At 35.3% G+C, this 24,964-nt stretch overlaps 2 protein-coding genes across 2 annotated transcripts; one reads left to right on the forward strand and one right to left on the reverse strand.

Annotated features, from left to right (window-relative positions):
* Nucleotides 1–55: 55 nt before the first annotated feature.
* Nucleotides 56–13,551, forward strand: LOC110022762 (enolase 2-like). Its single transcript, XM_020721859.1, has 17 exons — nucleotides 56–364; nucleotides 561–624; nucleotides 1,028–1,092; nucleotides 8,632–8,679; nucleotides 8,755–8,841; nucleotides 8,942–9,022; nucleotides 9,214–9,315; nucleotides 9,471–9,551; nucleotides 9,633–9,707; nucleotides 10,103–10,165; nucleotides 10,271–10,351; nucleotides 10,727–10,921; nucleotides 11,008–11,058; nucleotides 11,925–12,013; nucleotides 12,094–12,145; nucleotides 13,113–13,169; nucleotides 13,249–13,551. The coding sequence occupies exons 1-17, from the start codon at nucleotides 299–301 to the stop codon at nucleotides 13,327–13,329; spliced, it is 1,338 nt and encodes a 445-aa protein (XP_020577518.1). The 5' UTR covers nucleotides 56–298; the 3' UTR covers nucleotides 13,330–13,551.
* A 4,868-nt stretch (nucleotides 13,552–18,419) lies between these two features.
* On the reverse strand, nucleotides 18,420–20,226 carry LOC110022674 (pentatricopeptide repeat-containing protein At4g22760-like). Its single transcript, XM_020721742.1, has one exon. It carries the CDS (start codon nucleotides 20,211–20,213, stop codon nucleotides 18,579–18,581), a length of 1,635 nt encoding a protein of 544 aa, XP_020577401.1. The 5' UTR covers nucleotides 20,214–20,226; the 3' UTR covers nucleotides 18,420–18,578.
* Between the last annotated feature and the right edge of the window lie 4,738 nt (nucleotides 20,227–24,964).

The raw sequence follows: 24,964 nt of genomic DNA on the forward strand, positions 1-24,964 counted from the left end.
CCCCCCTAAACAACCAGGGGCCGTGCTGGGTTTCGATAGTCCGGTTCCCTTTATAGCCTTGCAATGCCTAAGAAAAGGAATGGACCACAAGTGCCGCGCCCCTTGTTCTCTTCCGAGCCTCCACAATGAATCCGCCAGCTCTTCAAATACGACGGCCGCGATCGGTTTCTCGAGCTCAAAGCCACAGAAATTGAGACACCTCTCTTCTATATAATAGACCCCATAATCGCGCCGCAGCACATACTGCTTTCGCATCCTTCTCCTGCTATCGATTCTTTGTCGATTCCTTCAAAGAGCAATGGCGAAGATTGCATCAATCAAGGCCAGGCAGATCTTCGATAGCCGTGGAAATCCTACTGTTGAGGTGAGTTATCAGATCTGATCGTTTTTTAGATTTTGCTGTGTTGATCTGTTACGGTCTGGAAGTAAAATTGGTTTCCTAGTGATTTTGGGTGAGGTGATTTGGGAGATGTTGCTTGTCTGGGTCTTGATCTTAAGGATTAGGAGCTCATCTTTTGTATTGGGTAATTTTTAAAGTTTATTTTTGATTGTGCTAACAGGCGGATGTTGTCCTCACTGATGGAACCCTTGCAAGAGCTGCAGTGCCGAGTGGGGCCTCTACAGGTATCTGATACCTTACCACGGATTTGCTTACTTTTTTTGGTTGGAAAACGATCAACTTTTGCTTCGTCGATCTCATGATTTTGTAGCCGCTGATTTGTAGTAGAGAGTTTTAGGTCTTCCTGTTGGGAAACATTTTTTTCTTTGGATTTATTATTCCCCTAGCTCATCTGCGGAAAGGGCCTAGGGATTGAAGCAACATATTAGATCAGCGTCAGGTTATGGCTATGTAACTTGGCGTGCATGGTTGCTATGTTTTGGTTCTGAAAATTGATTTTTGGATGCGCTGCCTAGATAGGGGAGAAATTATGAACTTTCACCATTGTGCCGGGAAAGCGTTGAGAAACCCATGATCTGATACGATGATCTTGTTGATCTAATGCATTTCGCTCTTTTTCTTGCACAGGTATATATGAAGCTTTGGAACTTAGAGATGGAGGATCTGAATATCTTGGAAAGGGCGTTCTTAAGGTTAGTCTCACTCTTATGCAAATATCAGCTTAACTAATATTCATTCCTGCCTGCTGGTTTTTTTATATATTATGTTTTTTTTTTTGTGTTGCTTTCTCTGAGAATTCGTAGAAAAAACCTTATAATCAAAAGTAAGCTTTTTTTTATCAGGTTTTGTGATTGCCGATGGTATAATTCATTGTTTTAAAAAAACTTTTCGAGGCTTACATCTTGGGACGCCTCGAGCCAAGGCACACAAAAAAAATTGTCTTGAGTCGGGATGTTTTGAGGCAACACCTCAATGAAGTTATTTAAAAAAAATTATATTATTTTATTTTATTAATATATATTATATTACATTATATTATATATAATATTATTGAATCAAGATTTGTCCTGTGAGGCATGCCCAACCATCAGAGAGGTAGAAATTTTAGGGGAAAGGTAGAGAGAGATAGAGAGTGAGAAGAATGAAGGAGCTCACATTGACTTGCCCCGTAAGGGCGAACTAGGGTATTCTTGGGTTATGTGACTCGTTTTATATATTGAAAGTGAGGGGTTTCCGAAGTGAAAGGGGAGAGAGTTCTCCCTACAAATTATGAGTCTAGAAAGGAGCAGGAAAAAAACCCTAATATATGCTATGGACCCCCTATTTATCGTAGATAGAGGGCCAAAGGTGTAAAATTGCATGCTTGCCTGTGCTTTAATAGGGCGTTACTTGATATTCCTGTTCTTTGGCTTGTTTTTTCGTATGAAAGACGGTCGACTTTCACTCTGGGAAGTCGGCCGGCTATTTTGTGTGGACACCGGCCGGTCTTCGCTCTGGGAAGCCAGTTGACTTGGAGTATGGTAGTCTTTCGGCCTTAGGGCTGTTGGTCGGCTTGCCTGATTTTTGTTCCTTGATGATTTCTGGATCGTTAGAGGAGTTGTTGAGAGAGTCTCACATTGATACTTAAGCTTGTTAGAGGGTTAGAACTTTGTTCAGTCGTTGGCGTGGATGCAAGTCTCTTATTGGCTTGGGTGATACTTTGGTTGTTGCACTAGCCTTCAGTCGATCGGTAGTCTTTCGGTCGGCTGGGTGGTCTTCAGCCGATGGGACTCATTATGCCTTGCGACTTTTCATCTGCAATTTGACCTTTAAATTATCTCGAGATTGGTGCAGAACATTTTTTTGTGTATATATTAAGTTTCACAGTTTTTTTGCTCTTTAATGGTGACAACTGTGATGAAGACAAGAAATTTTTTAAATCAATAAATCGAATCTTAATAGTCATAATTTAATGCAATGATTAGATTCCCTAAATTTCCCTTTTGATGACCATTATATATAAGACGTATTGGACAATTCTCAGTATCTTGAGTCTATTTCTTCTTGCATCTGCTGGGCTTCTTTGCTGCCCTTATAGAGAAAAGTATTTGGTTCAATGCCAAAACCTGTCGACCATACAAAGATGCTGGCTGCCCTTATATTAAAGAAATAGTGCTGGCTAGAAGGCAAGCTAAGACAGAAGAAACTTGATAAGAAGCCAAAGCCATCCGAGCAAGTGGCGGTAGAGAATTCGTGGGATTCAATCTGGGCTAGGAGCTAGGTGGTTCAATGGTTGGTCTGTCGACTAAGGTTTTGACTGAGGTTCTGGGCAGCCATAGATTATAGGCGCTCCTCAACCGAATGGTGTGTCAGGAGTTTGTGGGAGTGATCAACCGAATAGAGAGAAAAGAGCGAACGATAAATTTTCATCATTGGATGTAGAAGGGGCTACTTGGTTCAAGTTGGATCGGATCCCGAGTACGTATTTTGATTTTTGTTTGAGGACTTAAATTTTTTCTTTCTTGCTTTTCCATTTTTGTTTAGTGTAGATGACTATGCTCGGATTGGGGGTTTGCCCCTTGTTGGTGACGGCCAAGATCTAATTGTAGTTGCGACTCCTACGCTACAAGAGCCAGTCGATAACGAGTATGTGGTCAGTCGCCTGGCCGATCTTGTGGAGATCCGGGAGGAAGTGGCCAAGGGACATCGAATATTCCCGAGAGGCTTGATCCATCGCTTGGATGAAATGGAAGTTATTTGGGCTCGACGAGTGGAGTATCTTGGCGCGGTGTTGATCTGACTGAAGGAGATGCGTTGGGAGATAGCCAATCTTCTCTGAGAAGTGTCTGAACTTCGAGAAGATGCCTTTATACAGAGGGCTCACTCTGAGGCCGACCGAGAGAGCCGGTTTAAGCTCAACGGTCAAATGTTGTATTTGAGGTTAGTTAGGAAGGATCTAGTTCTGGCTGAGGCGGTCGGGGACTAGCTGTAAAGTGTCTTATGTGAGACTTTGGTCCGAGTGTAATTACCTTATTATCAAAAAAAAAGTTTTGTTTCTTCTGTCTCGATTTTTGTGTTAATGCGATTTTTCTTGAAACACTGTGCGGCGGTTCCACTTCCACTGGGTACCTGTAAATAGGGTTTGAGTTGTTCATTTGCAGGCTTGTTGTTTTTTCTTTGAGTTTCTATCGCTCAACTGTTTTTCTTTCTTTCATCTTTTGCTTTCATTTGATTCTTCTTTCATTTGTTTTTTGATGGACCTGAAGCGAACTCCCCAACCCTTTGGTCTGATAGTTGCGACCAAGTTGTTGACTTTTTTCTTTGTCAGACGTAGCTTTTGTGCAGGAGGCTTTTGTTTTTTATCAGACTATGAATTTTAGGGCCGCTCGCTCAGATGAGAGGGCTTCCAATAGGTTTGGAGATGATCTGGTGATTTACAGAGACTTACTGAGATACGAACTGCGACTGCCATTGTGCCGGGAACTTAAGTCGATTTTCAATCGGTACAGTGTCATCCCCACACAATTGATGCCAAAGTCCCTTGCGACCATCAAGATGATCAAAATTTTCATTTGATGATTGTCCATTTTGTGTGCGGTTGATCTTCTCTCTTATTTTTTCAACTTTAAGATTGGTCGGGATGGTTATGCCATGTTCTCAGTGCGTACTCGACCCGTCTTATTGGGTTGGAGAACAAGATTAACGACTTGAAGAGGAAATTTCTGGTCGGCTCTTGCCAAGGAGGATGGGGGTCGGAGTTCGTGAGAGAGTATGGGTACATGAAGGGCCAAGAGCTGTTGTTGCATCAGTATCTGGATGTTGACGTTTTGATTAAGGCCTTGTGGAGTAAAAAGTTTGGCTCCATGATCGACGGGTCATGGGAAATCGATGATGCTCGGGAGGCAAAGGTGAGGGCGGAGACTACTGCCAAGATGGCTGAGAAAAAGCCTAGCGTGAAGGTTGCTCATCCATAGCCGGTCGTTGCTCCTCACTCGTAAAGATTGTTGATTCCTGTTGGGGCTGGCATGGTAGGAATGTAATCTATTTCTTTTTTATATTCTGAAATTACTTAGCTATTTTCTCATCTTTTGGAGGGTCGTGGTTGGCTGAGTGGTTTTTTTCAGAGCTTCTGGAGCTTGCCGGGAGGATTCTCCAAAGACTCCAAGTTTATTCCAGGAGGAAGAAGAGGGGACTCCCCGACCGTTGATGGTGAGGAAACCAAATCGCTCGATGTATCCTTTATAGACGTGCAGTCAAGAGGGGAGGCGAGCCGACCATTGCTTTATTAATTATCGGATTCCAACATCAAGGCTGATGACGATACTGATGCGAATGGCGAGGTTGAGTTTGACCAACTAGAGGGTGATACTCCGCATCAGGAAGGGAAGGCCCTCATCAAAGACATCTTCCCGCTTCCTCCCCCTCGACAAAAAATGAAAGGGTTCTCCCCTTAGGAGGGTTTCTTCCATGGGGAAGAGCTCTGATGTTTGCCCAAGTTACTTTGAGCATTTTTCCTTGGTGGTTATCGAGAGGGATTGATAAATGGATACACGTCGTGGTGGCGAATTACCTTTGCTTCTTAGTCAAGGTCGTTCGGTCCGACTCTTTGAGCAACTCATGAAGAGTTTGGGAGGAATGAACTTTGGTTAGAGAAGCGACCGATTCCATTTAATGGCGTGGTCGGCCGACCATTACCAGGAGAGGGCTTTCTGCCATATGGAAGAGAAGAAAGCCATTGCATAGAAGCTGATGATCAAAGTGATCGTCTAGAGGAGAGAGGTTGAGTAAAGAGTCATCTGGACGGAGAAAAGGCTAAAGTTTTCCTCCGAAAGTCAAATGAGAGAGATAAAAGAGTATGAGGAGACCATTGTGGCTGTGGAGGAGAATAAGAAGTTAAAGGTGGAGGAGGCTGGAATGGGACCATTGAGGAGCATGTCAGGGTTCTTTCCCAGCAGCTCCGAGTGGGCATATCCTTGACCAGCTCGTAGTTTTGTAGAGGGCATGGTTGACCTGAAATGGGATGATCTGGAGCATCTATCTACTTTTCTTCTTGATCCGATGAACTATTGTGAGGAATCCTCAAAAGTGGGCGAAGGAGGTGGCAATGAGACATCTCGACTGCTGCTTATTCTTTTCTTCTTTTCTTGTTTCTGTACACAGAAAAATTTTTGTCTGGCTTTCGCTGATCGAACTTAACATTTATGTAAAGAAAATTTGTTTCTAAAATTTTGTTAATTGAAATCCTTTTTTTTGTTTGTATTTCGCCATCAAACTTATCAGTTATGTAAAGAAAACTTCATGTACGAACTTTTGATAATGAAAATTTTGTCTTTTTTGAAATCTACGTCGCTTTACTTTTACAGTTTTTTTACTTTATCGTATATTGTTTGCAATGTGTGTGATGTATAGTCGTTCTTAGTATGTTAGGTGCTCGATCCGTTTGATAGTTCCCCCTACCTTATCATCTCGGTCGGATCACCACACTTGCACTCGGCTTTGGGATAGTTTGCTCGATACCCTTCGCGGAGCTTATCGCTTTTGGGCAAGGAACTATCTTAGAGTTCTATTTGATTCCAATTGAAAAACATATGTTTGTGATGCTTGAGCGTTGAGGATCGAGCCTTGGATTTTGGGTGTCAATCGACTGCTTTGCATCATTGTTGGCCCTTGCTTTTTGTGACTGATTGGATGGTTTGAGTCGTAGTTGTTTAAGATATTGGTGCTTGGTTCATGTCATACACCTCCCAAATCTCGATTGGTTGGTAGTATCTCTGCCCCAGATAGAGTATCACTGAGGCTCAGTTTTAGGATGATTTGTGCAATACCATTCACAGAGCTTATCGCTACTGAGCAAGAAACCATCTCTAGGATTTTCATCCTACTCGAGTTTGGAGATAAGTTCATAGAACTCCTGCCTTGTTTGCTCGGTCGAATCGATACCACACACTCAGAACTTGCTTCCAGGGAGATCTGCACGATACAGTTTGTGGATCTTATCACTATTTGGCGGGGAACCACCTCCGGAGCTTTATCTGATTCGAGTTTGGGGAGAAGTCTTGGACGTATGAGTATTGCAAGCTAGTTTTTGTATTATGTCGGTTGGACGTGATTGGCGTCGCCGTCGGCTTTCTTAAGATCGAGTTCCTTTAGTGTTGGCTACATGTTGAATTGCATGAACTCCTCGAGTTCACCGAGTGTTATTTGATCATGAAGTCGCACATTTAATTAGCTAATTCACAATTTTCACATTTTCACGGTAAAAATCATAGAAATGGAATGAAAACCAGTTCTTTTTTATTAATTTTTTGCGATGAGATACATAAAAAATTTCTAACGAAAGAAACATTTATGGTCATCTCCGCTTCATGTATGAGGGATTTCCCGCCAGTATATAATTCTTTAGCTTGTTTGCTCCTGGGGTAACCTGTTGATCGACTATGAACGGGCCGGCCTAGGTCTAGTCGAGTTTGCCCTGCTCACTCGCTGCTGTGTCGACGCTCTCTTCAGTACAAGATCTCAAGGCAAGACGGTCTTCTCTCGGACATGTTTGTTGTAGTATCTTGCAGTGCGCTCTTCACTTCTTCCCTTCGAAGGGCTAAGTTGGTCCAGTTTTCTTTTTTTAGATCCAACATAAGTTCTGCCTTTCATTATTCGCCTCTTGCTAGTCGGCCTGATCATCCTCACCGAAAGCTGATGTCATTTCTAATTGATGGCTGTGATGGTTGTACTCTATTGGTATCATGACCTCCATCTTGTATGATAGCATAAAAGATGTTTTTCCAATTGCACGGTCAATGGTGTGGTTCTGATCACCCTTTGGACGATGGGAAGGTTGTCGACCCATTTCTCCTTAGCTCCTTTGACCTTCTTCTTCCACAGGTTAAGGATTATCTTATTGGCGGCTTCTGCTTAACCATTAGTCTTGGTGTGCTATTCTGAAACAAATGTTAAATTGATCTCCTGACTTTAACAAAAGTCTTTCACCCTATTATGTGCGAATTGGGTCCCATTTCTATAATAAGGAGTGGTAGGCTGCACTGATAGATGAGATCCGTCTAGATGAAATTCCGAACGACTTCTGTATTTATGTGGTCTTTGGCGTGGATGCTTCTCTTATTGGCTCTGGGTGGCCCTTTGGTCGTCGATCAACAGTTCTTCGATCAGCTAGTTGTCAGTTGGATGGTTGCTCTTCAGCCGGTCGGGTTGATTATGTCTTGTAATTTTTATTTTGTAATCTGGATTGTTTGATTGTCTCGAGATTTTTGCATAATATTTTTGGGTGTACAAATATATCTAATATAATACCTCAAAAAGGTCAATATAATTACTTGGTTATATTATTAATTTATACTTTTATTTTAAATTATATTGGATTTTAGATTAATTGATAGTACGAAATTGTAGTGAATGCAGAACTTTTTAAAGTTGTGTTAATTGATAATAAATTGGATACTTCTTCCGAATATGATAGAAGTAAGGATTAAGTCGTAATGGATCTTAAACATTATGGAATATTTAAATTTTGGGTGGTTATTTGCTTAAAAATCACATTTCAAACTTCTATTTTTTATATATCAATATTTAAGAATAAGATTTTTAGTTTATTTCTTTTTTATAATAAACTAAATCAGCCTATAAATGGCTTATCATAATCATGAATTGTTTTTTGTGTTATTTTCTCTTTTTTGGAGGCTTACGCCTCAATTTGCCTCAAATTATGCATCACTTAGCCAAAGAAAAACTCCTTGGTTCTCAATTTTTCATTTTTAAAGTCTGGGCTAAATAGTATTTTCTTGCATCTTGTTGCTTACAGAAGTCTACAGCAAACTTGTAGGGGCATGATACTTAAAACAATTCCAATTCTTCTGGCATATTGCTTTCATATACTAATTGCATGCTAAAAAAATTTTTGAACATTGTTTTTTACTGGCATCATTATGTAGACTAACTTTATTGTGGAAGTTTTGGCACGAGTTAGATCTGAACATTAAAACTTAATACACTCCTAAATCCTTATGAAAACATTTTTTGGCGAAAGTTCCATGTTATTTTTTAGTATTTATTGTTCTGCTTGCTTAAACCTATCTAATCTTTCTCCTATACCCAAATATGCTCCATATGAAATTTCTTAGATCTCTATTATATCCTAGAACCTTTTCAATTTTTAAAAAATATGCTTCTTTGTTTACCTTAGCAAAATTGGAAGAGTACTTCTACTGATCTTTTGTGTTTTCTGCTTTGCATTTTTATAGGCTGTTCAGAATGTCAATGCCATCATTGGTCCAGCTTTGATTGGCAAGGTATATTTAGTTATCAGCTTCTATTTAATGGAAAGTGCATATTGGATTCTGATGCATATTCGTTGATTTATATAGGATCCTACAGAACAAACACAGATTGATACTTTCATGGTGCAAGAGCTTGATGGGACCTCTAACCAGTGGGGTTGGTGCAAACAAAAGGTGCCAAAATGTTTACTAACTTTTTGTTTTAATTTATTTTCTTGTACGAGTTTCCTAAAAATTAATTAAGTTTATGATTTAATATCCATAAAACTCTTAGCTCGGTGCAAATGCCATACTGGCGGTGTCTCTTGCTGTTTGCAAAGCTGGAGCTTCAGTGAAGAAGATTCCTCTCTACCAGGTTGGTGAAATTATCTCTTTTTGTTTTGGGGCATAAAATACCAAAGTGCCATGCATGTAGTATGAAAGTTTAGGTATGAGATATGTAATACATAGAGTTTTGTGCTACGTATGTAAATTTCCCTTATATTTTTTAGTACTTTATCTTTCTTTGTTGGTCAAGTAGTCAACCTTATAATCTGTTCTCTGCAGCACATTGCCAATCTTGCTGGAAACAAGAATCTGGTTTTGCCTGTTCCAGCATTCAATGTTATTAATGGAGGGTCTCATGCCGGAAACAAGCTTGCCATGCAGGTAGCTACATCATAGTATCATTTTAAGTTTTTGCTGCCATTTGTTGTGCGCAATCTTGTGCTGTTTTTTTTATGGAGAATTTTCTCTATGCAATATTTGATGAAGATTCCTAATTATGCCATCTTTTATGGCTGTTGTGACTATTCATTATTCAGGAATTTATGATTCTTCCTGTTGGAGCAACCTCATTCAAGGAAGCCATGAGGATGGGCGCTGAAGTATATCACCATCTAAAGGTGAAAGATGTGTCATTTTTAAGCTTTCCTGCTGCATTTTACTTCTACCTTTCCTGATGGCTTTTACCTTCGCTCATGTAGGCCGTAATTAAGAAGAAATATGGTCAGGATGCCACAAATGTTGGGGATGAAGGTGGTTTTGCACCTAATATTCAGGTATGGTGTTTTTAGATGAATAGTCTGCAATTATTTTCTCAGGCATATTATATTGTTGTAAGCTTGCCCATCATTCAGGCGTTCACAAAAAAAATGTATTATAACTACATTACTCCTGCTTTTAAGGACTCACTTTATTTTCATTCAAGCTGTTTTGGAAGTATCAATCACCATTTGTTATTTATGAAATTCATCTTTATTTTTTTTTGCCAAATAAACGCTTCTACCTGCTATAATAAAGGTTGATGTCTTTCACCTTCCCTTTTTTAGGATTTAGGGTTTAGAATTTAGGGTTTAGGGTTTAGGGTTTAGGGTTTAGGGTTTATTGTTTCCCCTTTATATTTTTCTCGATGGGAGCGTGATTTTTTTTCTTCTGGCATTTAATGGAAATACAGGAGAACAAGGAGGGTCTTGAATTGTTGAAGACTGCTATTGCTAAGGCTGGCTATACTGGAAAAGTACAGTTTTTAAGTCGTGCCTTTTTTTCAGACTGATTTCTATGCGCGTTAAAGCTTCAGCTGATTTATCAATTGCTTTGTTTTTTTTCTTGTTTTCATCAATAGGTTGTCATTGGAATGGATGTTGCTGCCTCAGAGTTTTATGGCGATAAGGATCAGACTTATGATCTTAATTTTAAGGAGGAGGTACTTAATTATATCTATTTATTGATTTGGCTTAGTGTATTTTCTTACATGTTTGTTCTCAACATCATCATCTTTTTTTAGAGAAAAATGTCAAAATGGCCCCCCGAGCCCTTGTAGAGATTCATTTAATCCCATACTCTATACAAATGTCAATTTAGTCCCCAAACTCTTTTAATCAAAGCTGAAATAGCCCTTCACGGGATCATCTCAGCACATATTAAAAAAGTCTAGGGAGTAATTAGACGCTTTTATAGAGTTTGGGACTAAAATGACCCATGTACATAGTCGAGGACTATTTTGGCACTTCACTCGCTTTTTATATTCCTACCCTGCTCTCCTTTTTATTATTTGACTTGTTGCTGTTTCATCTTGTAGAACAATGATGGTTCTCAGAAGATATCAGGAGATAGCCTTAAGGAGGTTTACAAATCCTTCGCATCTGAATACCCAATTGTATCCATCGAGGACCCATTCGATCAGGATGATTGGACCCATTATGCAAAATTGACTGAGGAGATTGGTCAGCATGTGCAAATTGTTGGAGATGATCTCCTTGTCACTAACCCCACTGTAATTATTTGCATCCCAAGTGAAAGTTTTGGGGGTTTCCAAAATGTCTAATCTTATATATGCGAATTTTTGGTTCATTTCTGCAGCGTGTTGCCAAGGCAATCCAAGAAAAAACTTGCAACGCACTTCTTTTGAAGGTACTGAACTCCACTTCATTCTTTGATTTTCATTCTAGGGCATGATCCATGCTTATTTGAATCTAATGTAATTTAAGTAAACTGTCAAAATAGTCCCCAAACTATTATACAAGGCCATTTTAGTCTGAGACTATAAAAGTGTCAAACTAGTTTATAGACTCTTTTAATATATAAGGCTAAATGAGGACTATTTTGAACCCTATTTAAAAAGTTTCAGGACTAAATTAACATTTTTATAGATTTTGGGACTAAAATAGCATCTTACAAATACAATTTAAACACTTATCCCAACCTTAAATTAAAATAAGTCTTTTTTTTTCATTCGTGTTGTGCGTAAAATCAATATATTTATATTTAATATTTATGTGGAGATTAATATTGCTCGAGTTACACTCGACCAAATAAAAATTTAGCTTTCATTGTTTTTTTACTGTATTTTTAAATTATGAGCAATGAGTGGGTAGTATCCAGCAGGTGCTTTTTCTATGGTCAATTCCTTCATAACAGGAAGATTTACATGCATACCACTCAATTACCATGTATTTACATATCTAATATCTAAACTTTTTACATATAATATATGCCATCTTATCTATGCATGAAAAGAAAATATGTATTTTAATTTCTTAGAGTAGTAATATTTTTTATGTGATATGAAAGATATAGGCGGTATAAATGTAAAAAATAAAGTTTAGATGTTACACATCTAAATACATAGGAATTGGATGGTGTGTATGTTAATATCTCTTCTTAATATTGATTGCCTTTCTAATGATTTCACCTAAATCGATTTCTCTCATCTATTTCAATAACTCAAAAGCTAAATCGGTCGTTCATTCTAAAATTTATTTGTTTTCTGATGGCAGGTGAACCAAATAGGCTCAGTCACAGAGAGTATTGAAGCTGTGAAAATGTCCAAGCAAGCTGGGTGGGGTGTAATGGCAAGCCATCGGAGGTAATAGGCGTTAAAATATGGTAATTTTTTTTTATATTTTATTTATCATAACCAGCTAATTGTATTTCTTGCTTTTCCAGTGGTGAAACCGAGGATACTTTCATTGCTGATCTTTCCGTAGGCTTGGCAACAGTGAGTTACTTTTTCTGTGCATTTTTCCCCTGCTTATATTTTGAATGAATTTTCAGAACTCTAAACATTCTTTAAAGTTTAGATTTTGGTTCTATTTCATTAGATATTCACCTGAAATTGGCTAAAATCTGGTTTTGGGCAATTTGAGTATTTTGGCAATTTTTGCCAAAATTTGGTTGAAACAATAGATCCAGGTAGGAAAAAAATTTATAAGGAAACAATAGGTATTAAAAATTAGGGGCATTGACATACACATCACTCAATTCCTACGAATTTACATATCTAACACCTATACTTTGCTTTTTACATTTTTACGGCCCAAATCTTTCAAATCACATAAAAATACCACCATTTTAACTTAAAAAAAATGAAATACCCCTTTTCATGCATTGGGGAGGTGGTATGTAAAAATTAAAGTTTAGGTGTTCTATATGCAAGCACATAGGAATTAATGGTATGTATGCAAATTTCTTCCTAAAAATTAAGTATTGAATATTTAGAATGAATCTTTAAAAATTTAAAGGGGTATTTACATACATACCTCCCAATTCTTATGTATTTACATATCTAACGCCTGAACTTTGATTTTTATATTCATACCACCAAATCTTTCATATCACATCAAAATTATCCCTATTTTAACTTTAAAAAGTGAAATACACCTTTTTAATGCAAATTACGTACAGTGATTTATATTTAAAAATTGAAGTTTGTCTTGGATATGTAAATACATAAGAATTGAGTTGATATGTATACTCATCTTCCAAATTTAATCTGACTGAAACTAACATTAAAATTGAACATTTAAATTGTCAATGTTATTCAAACCAAATTTGAATTATTCAGGTTCAAAAACTAAATTTTTATTCAAATCCTCCACGCCTTAGCTACACTACCATATTCTTCCTTCTGGATAATTGCAGACTGCATGAATCTTTATCTGTTTTATTTTTATAATTTCAAATAGGGCCAAATCAAGACTGGTGCTCCATGTCGTTCAGAACGCCTTGCCAAGTACAATCAGGCAAGTTTAATTCCTATATAATAATATGAATGTATTTTTTTTATATAGTTTGCTAAATTTTATTGCAATTATTGCGCAGTTATTGAGGATTGAGGAAGAACTGGGTGATGCGGCAGTTTATGCTGGAGCTAAGTTCAGAGCTCCTGTGGAGCCCTACTGAGAGTACTCAAATGAGTACTATTCGCATTTTTGTTGGAGTTTGGAGTCATTTTGGCCAAGTTATGAAAAATAAAAGATGTCTCTTTTGATGCTGGAGACATTATGTGATCATTTTGCTGATACTATATAATTTATCCCACTTTTTTTTCTTTTTCCTGTTCTGTCCTGTTCTAATAAGTGTGCAATAAAGTTGTTAGCTTTTGATTGCATTTCATAAAAATAATTATATATGTTTGAAACTCTAGAATCCTGATTTTCGTTGTTACTTATGTATCTGCGAAGACAATGAAAAATGATATTATATGTTGGTTCTTATAACAGGTCTTGTATTTTTGTTATGTATTTATATTACTTGTTACATGTTACAATTGTTATTTGACTAAATTATCAAAATAGTCCTCTGAATGTTCATACGAGGTTATTTTAGTCCCCGAGTCCATAAAAATATTAAAGTAGTCGCCAAACATTTTAAGTTGGGGCTGAAGTGCTATTTCAGCCCATTCATATTTTTGAGCATTAAATTGAGACTTTTACAGACCCCTGAGACTAAAAAGGCCTCTTGCAAAAAGTTAGCGGGCTATTTTAACACGTCTCTTATTTTTATTTCATATTGGCTTAATGCTCATTAATAATGAAATTAATGGTCAGTGCTTGATTCTAGTCAAATTAACTGAGCAAGATAGGTGACCTACATGAATGAACCAGATAGGGATTTAGGGAACCTACCCTGAAATTTGTTTGATCTTCATCTAGTTTTTTGGTATTGACACATATTTTAGACTACGGGTTCTTAGTGTGCTGACTGTACGAGATTGATACACCTTGCTCGATTTAATATCATATTAAGAATAAAGAAAATGATCACTAGGTTAGCAAAATCCTTGAGATTTATTTCATAAATATAATGGTTGCCTGCACGTTGAGGCTTTAATCTAGGATTCTTGAACATGGACTAAGGGTGAAATCGATTTGAGTTTACTTTGTTGATTATGTAGAAAGAATTCTTATTGATTCAATTAATCGGATGTGAGGTATGGTTGTATGTTAATTAGATTGATGATTTTCATATTACGAATCATTAAATCACTAAAAATGTATTGTTTTTAAATGTGAGCAAGTAATGAGTTTTTAAAAAATATATAATAATACTGTATGGATACGTAGAAACCATGTTGGACAAACTTTTAACTTCTATTAGAAGTCATGCGGTCAAATGATTGAATATGATGGGAACAAAATAAATAAAATAAAATAAAATGAAATGATTGAATACTAATGATATTGGTCTTAAACTGCGTATAAACTTAGATAATTTGTGATGTTGTAGAAGTTTAGTTATAAGAGCTGTAGTAGGAGTTCGAGTGCTCAATTAAGACTTGTCATAAAAGACTAAGAGATCAATCATGAACAAAAAATTAAATTTTATATTTTAATATTTTAATTTTAGATTTAGAATTTAGAAGTTTGGTGTTTTAATTATTTTGGGGAACATATACGGGATAGCTATTTAATGAATATTGATAATGAAAATAATGTAAAAATTTTTTGCTCTTCTTTTTGGATCAAGGTAGTTTAACGGCTCATATAAATTTTATAAATAGCGTTGATATGTAATAAAATAATATTGCTTTGAATGCTATTTTTTTTTTCCTTTCAAATTTATTCTATTTTTATTTGTGTTTGATGGCTTATCTTGACCATCCTTGATGGGATTAATTAGCCATCTCTTATACTCATAATTAATCTTGTCAAAGTTTCAGCTATGCATCTTCATCGTGTTTTCGACACGCAAGCCATCTCCCATGATCAAACATCTACAATTTTAACTGTTGAAACCAACCCATACCCTAGGTGAAAGCTCTTGGCATAGACCAGGCTTCTATATACCTAGCCTTATTTTCATCACTCCATATGGCCTTAAACCATGGAAAACTACATCAAAAGATCCATATCATAACTATATATCTCCAAAACTAAGATTTCTAACCCATTTCTCTCTTTTAGCCTTCATTAAACTCATTCTATATAGAGCTAAGACAAACCAGCTCAAATTCGTCTAAATTGAGTTACTTTTTTTTTTTAAGTGAATAGCTGGCGGGAAAGTGCTCCATTTTTGAAAATAACCCTAATCTTGATGCAAAATTAAATTTTAATTACATTATTATTTTTTTTTTGTGAATGCTATATAGAGCCAAGATAAAACAGCTCAAATTCATCTAAATTGAGTTACTTTTTTTTTGAAGTGAATAGACTGGTGGGAAAGTGCTCCATTTTTCAAAATAACCCTAATCTTGATGCAAAATTAAATTTTAATTACATAATTTTTTTTTTTTGTGAATGCTATTGGTTAACTCTATAAGTTGATTTGGATTAACTTATGATAGCTTATTTTCTTAAAAACTAAATGCTTAATGAAGTTATGCATTTTTTTCATTTAAACTTGCATTCATAAGAATATAAGAGTATTAAGTTTGGTGTTTTCTGAAGTTAAATACTTTTTCTTTAAGTAATATTAAAGATAACCTAAGATGTAATAGGTCTTATACCCCTCCAGCTCCATGCCCTATTTCACAAAAAAATAATCTTAGCCCAAAGTTTAATTTTGAATATCAATTTGTACAATATTTTTGTTATGCCTCTTATCAAAATCTCATTTTCCTCTCTTCTCTTTTATTACATTATTTAAAAAAATTACTTGCATCACACCTAAATCAATATTTTAAGTTTAAGTTAAAAAATTGACCATGTTAATAGATATCATAGATCTTAATATGCTTAAGAATAATTAAAGACCTACAAAATTTCAAAGGAAAAGAATAGCCAAATTTAAGAACTTAAGAAATGAGTGCAATCCCTTGCGAATCATCTATAAAATATTACAATTCAAATTCTATCCACACTTACTCATATAGTATGCAGTAGAATGATTCTTTTCTTGATTACGAGGAAGAACAACTACATAAGAGATCACCAACTTATATGAATGAAGGTAAAAGAGCTAACCATTGTACTAAGGAAGATTAGTCACATAAGAGATCATCAAATTATCAGAACGAAGGAAATAAAGCTAACCGCGGTAAAAATATTAGAAGCTTTAATGATCTATCTTAGGGGGCTAAAGTTGAAGTACCTACTTATGATGATGTCTATGACTCAAATAAATTCTTGGACCAATTATTTTAAATGAAAAACTTCTTTTAACTAATGAAAAATGGATGACTGTAAGAGGATTACTTTTGCCAAGAGGAGCTTAGTAAGACATGATAAGCATTAATGGATGAACACTCTATCAACTGATAATAACTTTAAAATAACTAATCTGACCTATAAAGAATGTAAGAATTATTAGGAATAAAATATTGTCCTATACATCATGATAAAGAATTGAATGGGTAATTAATAATTTAGAGTTAAAACAGTCTCTTATTTGACCGAATGATTGAAAATATTTAATGACTTAAATTCTAGAACTAATGTTTGTGATAATGATTGACAATTATCCAAAATAAACATCATTTAACTTATGATAGATAGATGAAATTAAGTCAATATATTTGAACGACAAATCTTAAAGGTATCCTTTCATTATTCCCTTTAATAGAATGATGTAAGCTATCCCCTTCTCAATCTAAGTCAATTCTAATTTCTCTCATGAGTCTAAATTAGACCCACTGCACCTACTACCCCAATTCATGTGGCCAAAACTCTTATTGAGGGAAGTTCTAAAATTACAAAAAGTATAATCTACTTTAAGTATCACAAGAAATATTAGATGCAAAAATAATTTAGAACCCAAATTCAAGAAGAAAATGTTCATGGCACAATATTGCATGATGAAGAAACAAAAATTATAGATTAATCCCAACTTAACGTGACAAAATGTCAAACTTTAGCCATAAATGACATGGATAATAGGAGAAGGAAAAAAATTTTTAGGATGGTCTAATAACAAGAGGTAAATGTTAGTTATAGAAACCATAAATGCTATATATTTTATTTCAATACATACCTTAGCAAAAGCTCGCCATTAAATTGAACTCACCCTAAGCTCTTTTATTTTAGCTTGGTAAATCATACTTTCCTTTTCATCACTAAGTGATACTTATTTTTAATTAATATAGACAATTACAAGGATAAAATATGGTTGTTGTTCTCTTTTTGGACATTACCTACATTCTTTTAGAAAAAAAACTTGTGGTATAATACAAGAATTAACAACCATGATTGAAAAATACTTAATATTTAAATCAAATAATAAAATCATCAACCTAAGTGTAACTCTAATATTAAAGGGGTTTCTTATTTGATCATATTAAAAAGTCTATTATACACGGACTTGAAATAACAAGGTTGGTCATGAAGAAGAAGCAATATTGTGGCATCATACAAGCAGCGCTAAGACACTGCGATAACCAAGGGCAGAAACAACTCTGCAATGCCAACAATAAATAAAGGGTTCCTTTGGAGGCTCTTGGGGGATCACATTGGAAGAAACGGTGGTTTTCTATCGTAAATGTGTATTCTATGCTTACAAGCCTTGGAAAATCTTAGTGGCCCTAGTGTGATGGAAAGCCTGGACATAGGTAAAATACTCAGTATCATATGGCTGATGTCGGTCTCTGTCACACCAAGCTCTTTATTAAGATCATGTAAAAAATCCAACATCATATTAAGATCAGAGTAGAAGAAGAGGCAAAAAAAAATCTTAAAACATCTGACATATTTCATGATTGGCTTGAAATGCCTTTCAGAAAGTCAAATGCTTATAAAAAATTTATGAAATTGATAAACATTATCATTAAAATATATAAAGCATAATGTCTAGTGGTGTTTTTTCTTATAATGTCTTAATTTATAATTTTAGTAAAAATTAACACCAAAATATAATCTCCAACAAGCCTTTTAAACATTCAGATAAGAAAAACATCCATCAATTTAAAAGTTTTTACTTGATTGATTTATTTTATATTTTGTAAACTAAGATTCATCTTTTAATATTTATTATGCTTCTTATTGGACTCAAACTTGATATTTGTAAACTAATATTTATTTAAACTACGATAAATATCTTTACATCATAATATACGGCTGAAACCCAAGATACTATAACAAACCTATCTACAATCATCTCATTGTGAAACTTGTAAAACGTAAGAAATAATATGGAAATCGATGGTGAGTTAAGTTCATTACGCACCCAATGCTCATAAAGCTCAATCAATGATGCTCTTTCAAAGAGGACATCTTCCCTCAAAGTATGCCACACGATCGCTTAGGCTCCACCCAACTGCACCCTGGCACCTTAGCTAATCCCTTCTCCACCATCACTTTCCTTAGCCTCTTAGCTTTCTCCCACTCTCCAGCTTCAGCATAAATATTTGCCAAGATAACATAATAACCACTGGAATCAGGAGCCAACACAAAGCAATTTCTTGCAGCAATCTCGCCAAGTTCTACATTACCATGCAACTTACAGGCAAGAAGCAACGCACCCCAAACACCAGAATGAGGTTCCATAGGCATCCCCTGAATCAATCGGTAAGCTTCTTCTAACCTTCCTTTCCTCCCAAGCAGATCCACCATAATAGCATAATGATCAGTTGATGGCAAAACAAAATATTTCCTCCACATGGAATCAAAGCATATTTGGCCTTCATCCACCAAGCCAGCATGATTATAAGCTGTGAGAAGTCCAATAAAAGTTGCTGAATTTGGCACAATCCTTGATTTCACCATCTCATTGAACAAACTGATAGCTTCATCACACCTTCCGTTTATGCCAAATCCTAATATCATAGCGCTGTATGATACTAAATCCTTCTTCCTGAGATGGTGGTAGTGTTTCAAGGCCTGGTCCATGCCTCCACATTTGGAATATAAATCTATAAAAGCGGTGCGTAGATGATCATCCATCTCAATTCCAATAGAGCTGATGTGAGTCTCAATCCACATCCCAAATCTCAATTCTCCCAGTTGGGAGCAAGCAGAGATGACACTTGAAAAGGTCATTTCATCAGGAGTAACGTTAGTATCAGGTTTTCTCATTCTGTTGAACAGCTGAATTGCATCTTTTGAGAAGCCATTCTGCGCATAGCATGAAATCATTGCATTCCATGAAAATATGTCCTTTGTATTCATCGTTTTAAAGAGGTTTTCTGAAGAAGCAACATCTCCACACCTCGAATAACCGGAAATCATAGCAATCCAAGATACGTTGCTCCTTACAGGCATTTCGTCGAACAGCTTTCTTGCCTGCTCCATATCTCTGCGGTCAATGTAAGCACTAATCATTCCGTTCCATGAAGCCGGGTTCCTTTCCGGCATAGCCCAAAAAAGCTCAGCGGCAAGATCCATTTCACCGGCTTTTGCGTAACCAGAAACCATTGAATTCCAGGATACCACGTCTTTCACCGGAATTTCATCGAACACCCTGCGTGCATTCTTTATGTCTAAAGCTTTTAAGTGAGCATGTAGTATCGAGTTCCAGGTGACGACGTTTCGCACGGGCATTTGATCGAAAACCTTCTGAGCGGTTGTGACCCCATCGAGCTTGGAGTAGAGGTATACCAGCGAGGTCTGGGTATAGACATTGGCGAGGTGTCCGAGCTTGTGTATTTGGGCGTGGATGGCGACGGCGGCCGGCATGGAAGGAGCGTGAGCGCAAGCCTTGAGAACGGCAGAGATGGTGAAGGGGTCTGGGAGATGACCGAATCGGAGCATCTGGGCGTAGAGGGAGAGAGCGTTGCGGTGGCGGCGGAGATCGGCGGAGGACCGGATCGAGCGAGTCCATGAGGAGGAGGGGTCCGGATCTTCAAGGGAATGGTAGTTTGAGCGGTTGCAAACGTTGGAGCTAATTCTTCTTCTTCGCGCCGCGGCCAAAAGCATTCTTTGCAAAGCATGTTATAAAAGGAATGTATTTTATAACTATAATTAAAATACTTCCTACTTTATAAATATAACAAAATTAAGTTGAATGTAAGCTTTTATTGTGTTTTTTATGATAATATATGGAGTGTTTTGAGTTTTCTTAAAATGCGAGGCATTTAATACTTCAAAAAAAATATAATTTATTTATTTCATAATTTTTGGAAATCTCAAAAGTATAATTTGGTTGATTTTAGCTTAAATCTAGTCTAAATTCTGTAGTCAGACATAGGGGTGTAAACGAGACGAGTCAGAGCTAGTTTACATGGATCTTTTTTCTCTATTGCGCCCTATTTAGTGTCATATTTTCATTTCATTATAATAAATTATGGTAAATTTGTTATACAATATACCAAAGTCTTTCTAGGTCTACCTCTTCATTTCTTAACATAAGTCGAATATAAAACATCTACTCTTCTAATAGGATCATCAGATGGTCGACAATTAATGCGATCAAACCATCTAAACCGACTCTCTCTAATTTTGTCAGTCATGGAGCTACAATGTTCGGCAACCATTGCATTAAAATTTAACCATACTAGTAAATATTTTCTTCGGAGAAAAAATATTTATAATATTTAGAAGTGTTTTTAATGTTTTCTTATCACGCAAGTTTATTTGAGCTCAATTTCTTCACATCTATGTTCTCTCTTGTCTTTCTTGTGTTGTTGCTAATAAGGTGGATAATAAATATTATTTTTATTAAAACAAGGTATAGATGATATTCTCTTCATTTTGATTGATCCAAATAAAAATGGACCCCTTATATATTTTCGTTTGTATTTTTAAAGGTGCAATAATGCAATAATAAAAATCAAAATTTTTGTTGAAAATAGTGCAATATGTATGCCTATAAACCCTATGACAAAAATTTAACTTGGTAACCCTTGGAACAATACTTATGATTATTATGAGGTCATACTTGTTCAAGTAAAAAATTAGGCAAACTTGACACTTCTCGTCCTCAGAAGATTCTAACTCGCCACTTCGACATATGATCAATGAGTTTGTCCGATAAATAATTCTGGCAGGACAAGCTGTTGAGCCAATCGCTTCATATTCACAACTCTCATTGGAGCCCAATACTCGATATTGATTATAAGAGACATACAACATAGCAAAATCATGAGGCAGAGCCCAGTAAAGCTTACCAGATATATAGGAGATAGTTTAACATCATAGAGCTCAACATGATCCTAAGTATTTTCATACTTTAGTTTACTTTTAATTAATCATAATCTTGTCAAATTTTATGTCAAAATTCAGAATGCATGAGATTTATATAAGATGGGTGAAAAAGTTTATGGACTTTTTTTCCCCTCATTTTAGTATGATAGATGCCAGGATAATTGTCAACCTAGAATAAAGGAAAACTAGCTTGCTTAAAGAAAAAAAAAATATTATGGGTTTGAAAAAATCAAGCTAATGGAGGTTAAACCTTTATAACTCTCTATAATTAAAAATTGACTTCATTTTAGATCATGTTTCAAAACAATGAAGTACAAAATCATGACTTATTTATATATTTTAGGACGAGCATTTTGGCCTTTTATATCACAATATTTCATATACAAGCTAATAGAAAAATTCAATATTGTACTTGCCCCTACTTAAAAAGGTGACCAAATGATCCCAAGGCATGACAACATAATCATATATACTTGATTGAATTAGGGTCAAATAAGGTTATTGGGCAAAGGTCACGATAATATGACAGTGTTCTCCACTAACAATGCATTTGACTGATAAATGAAGAATATTTATAATGCACTGTCATGGGAACAGGGATATGATAGAGCAATGTACATAGGATATTTTTATATAGAAGTAGTGTATGACCATCTAATTCATTTCATTATTGTATATAACTAAGAATAACATCAAAATACAGTTAGAACTTAATTTAAAACAATGCTTTAATGATTACAATAGATTATTTTTAATGCTGAATATGAGATTTTTTGTGAATCACACCCAATGAGTCAAGGAATAGAGCTTAAATGAGGACAGAGAGGAGTAAGAGAGAGAGATTAACATTGTTATTTCTTCATGAAATGTTTTCTCTATTTACAGAGGAGATAGTACAATGGTGATGTATTATTTTTAACTTGGTTATGACATCTGTTTGACCTGGATAATTATAATATTTAACAACCGTGGGCTTTTCATATGACTGCCATATGGCTTGGTTAGCTAGGCTTAGTTGATTCAGCTCGATTGGTTAAGCTTGATCGACAGAGTTCAGTAGTTGATCCAAGTTGTTTGACTATCTTTGATCCCTGATGAGGAATCTTTGGGTCTCCCTAGGATGGTCCGAGATACTTCTGGAATTGGTTGATCTTTCGTTGAACCAGCTCCATTGTGTGATAAGTTATCACATTATGTTGGCTTCCTGATGTAGATGACTCAGACGCTCTCTTGTCTTGTTTCCAGTCAGATGACTTACCCTTGGATCACCCTGTTATTTTCTTATTACTTTTTTGGCTTGATCGATTTTTGCCTAGTTACTTGGCATGGATGACTTAACTTGTTCGTCATGTGGGCTTCACGATTTCCTTGCAGTTGATCTACCTTTGCCCTACTCTTCTCTTCTGGACGGTTAGATTTTTTTAAGATTAGTGCAGACACAATTTTGTTGTACAATTTTCATTATCACAGTCAAACTAAGAGGGATAGCGATGAATTATATATCATTGAAAATTGTAACTTTTAAAATTTTTCACCAACGTTGCCTATACTTGAGCGTTCTCATAATGTCATAATTAAATTATGTCTTTAATTTTAAGTAGTTTTATCATCACAATTCTTGCATCCTATAATCACTTAATTATTGGTAGCTCTAATCATATATTTACTTTCATGAGGAAAATGTCTCAAAACCCAAAGCTCTTGAAAAAAAAAGCATTGATATAATTAATTTATGCCAACAATCACCATTTGAAAATTTCTTTTGAAAAGTTGTTATGCTAGTTCAGAATCATTAGAAGATGAACCTCATTCAATTCTGTTCAAATACTTCAATTTTAAGAAAATTATGGAGCTTAAACTAACTGAAGATTTCTCACTACATCCAACTAAAAAATAAATCCAATACATTTCTATAACATTTTTTTCTCTCAACACATGATTTCTAACTTCAAGCTAAGTGAACCTTAAGCAAAATGCCTTACTTTTCCTATCTACATAAACACTTCATATACATTCTCATACGGTGTATCAAGACTATCAAACTCCACACATCTTATCAAATTAATGATATATCATGCAACTGCGGGCGGCACAGGTAGCCCTTATCATAACGCAATTTTTGTACTTTTTGAAGAAGATTCAATGATTAGTTTTTCAAAACCCATTCCAGTTCTCTTGATACCATTCCATCATGCTGGGGTTGAATTCGTTTGGCTTTCATTTTTTTTTTCCAGCATGATTGAAATACGAGTTTAAAAGGGACTTCTGCTACCAACTCCTTTCTGCAGCATTTACTTGTTACTTGCCTGTTTCATTGTAAAACGAGTTATGTTTTGATTGAGCAGCTATACACATACATATACATACGAATACATATACACATATAGATACATATATAAATTTATACATACATACATATGCATGTAGATATACATACATACAGATACATAATACACACACACACATATATAGAGAGAGAGAGAGAGTGTGTGTGTGTATATGCACACAAACATATATCTACAAGAGGTATTAGTGAAAATAAATTCATAAGATAATATCTAAATAAAAATGAGCATTTATTTAGTGATTAATAAGGGTGTATTCAAGACAGTTTTCTCACAATTTTATCTGTCAAGTCGCAAAAACAACTCCATTTGACTGCCATTTTTGCTACTTCCAAAAATTTATTTGGTGAAAAATTATTTCTTACAATCAAATTTGTTATGGTTTGGTAATTGTAAGAAAGTTGTTGAATGACATTTAAAAAAAAAATATTATGAGAAATAAAATAACATTCAAAAACATTACTTTTTTTTTCAAAAATAATTTCACAATAATTAATAACAAGATTGCTTGATTATGATCCTTCTATAAACCCCTTTCGAGGTAGGTCATAATATTATTTTATCTACTTGTCATAGAAATAAAATCAATTTGAAATAAATACGATTTGAAAAAAATTTGAAACTCAACTCCAGTTCAATAAAGAAATCTTGTGGTTTAACATTTGAATTAGTTTTAGATTCTCCATCTACAGCTTCCCCGTGTTAACTAGGACTGTAAACGAGTCGAGCTTGAGCGAGCACAGGCTTGGCTCGCGTTCGACTTGATCTAAATTGCTCATATCTCGTGTTCTAGTTAGGCTCATGTTCAACTCAAAATTGACTTGTTAAAATTAATTTAAAAAAATAGATGTAAAATATTGGATTTGAACTTGGATCAAATCTATGCAAAATAAAATATATAAAACATTACCACACAAGCTATTATGATTTAAATTTAGATATAAATATATATATAACATATCATCATATAAATAATATATATAATATATGATTATATCAATAATTATATGATTATTTTTTTATTTTGAGCTAAAACGAGTCGAATATGAGCGAACAAAGAAATGTTCGTGTTTGATTTGTTTATTTAACGAACGATCCGAAAACACGAGCTGTTTGCAAAATTTCAGGGGCAATTATATACATGCCACGCAATTCTTATTTTAAGGTTTAGGGCTAACA

This window comes from Phalaenopsis equestris, unplaced genomic scaffold (assembly GCF_001263595.1).
Source record: "Phalaenopsis equestris unplaced genomic scaffold, ASM126359v1 Scaffold000202, whole genome shotgun sequence".
Classification (NCBI taxonomy): domain Eukaryota; kingdom Viridiplantae; phylum Streptophyta; class Magnoliopsida; order Asparagales; family Orchidaceae; genus Phalaenopsis; species Phalaenopsis equestris.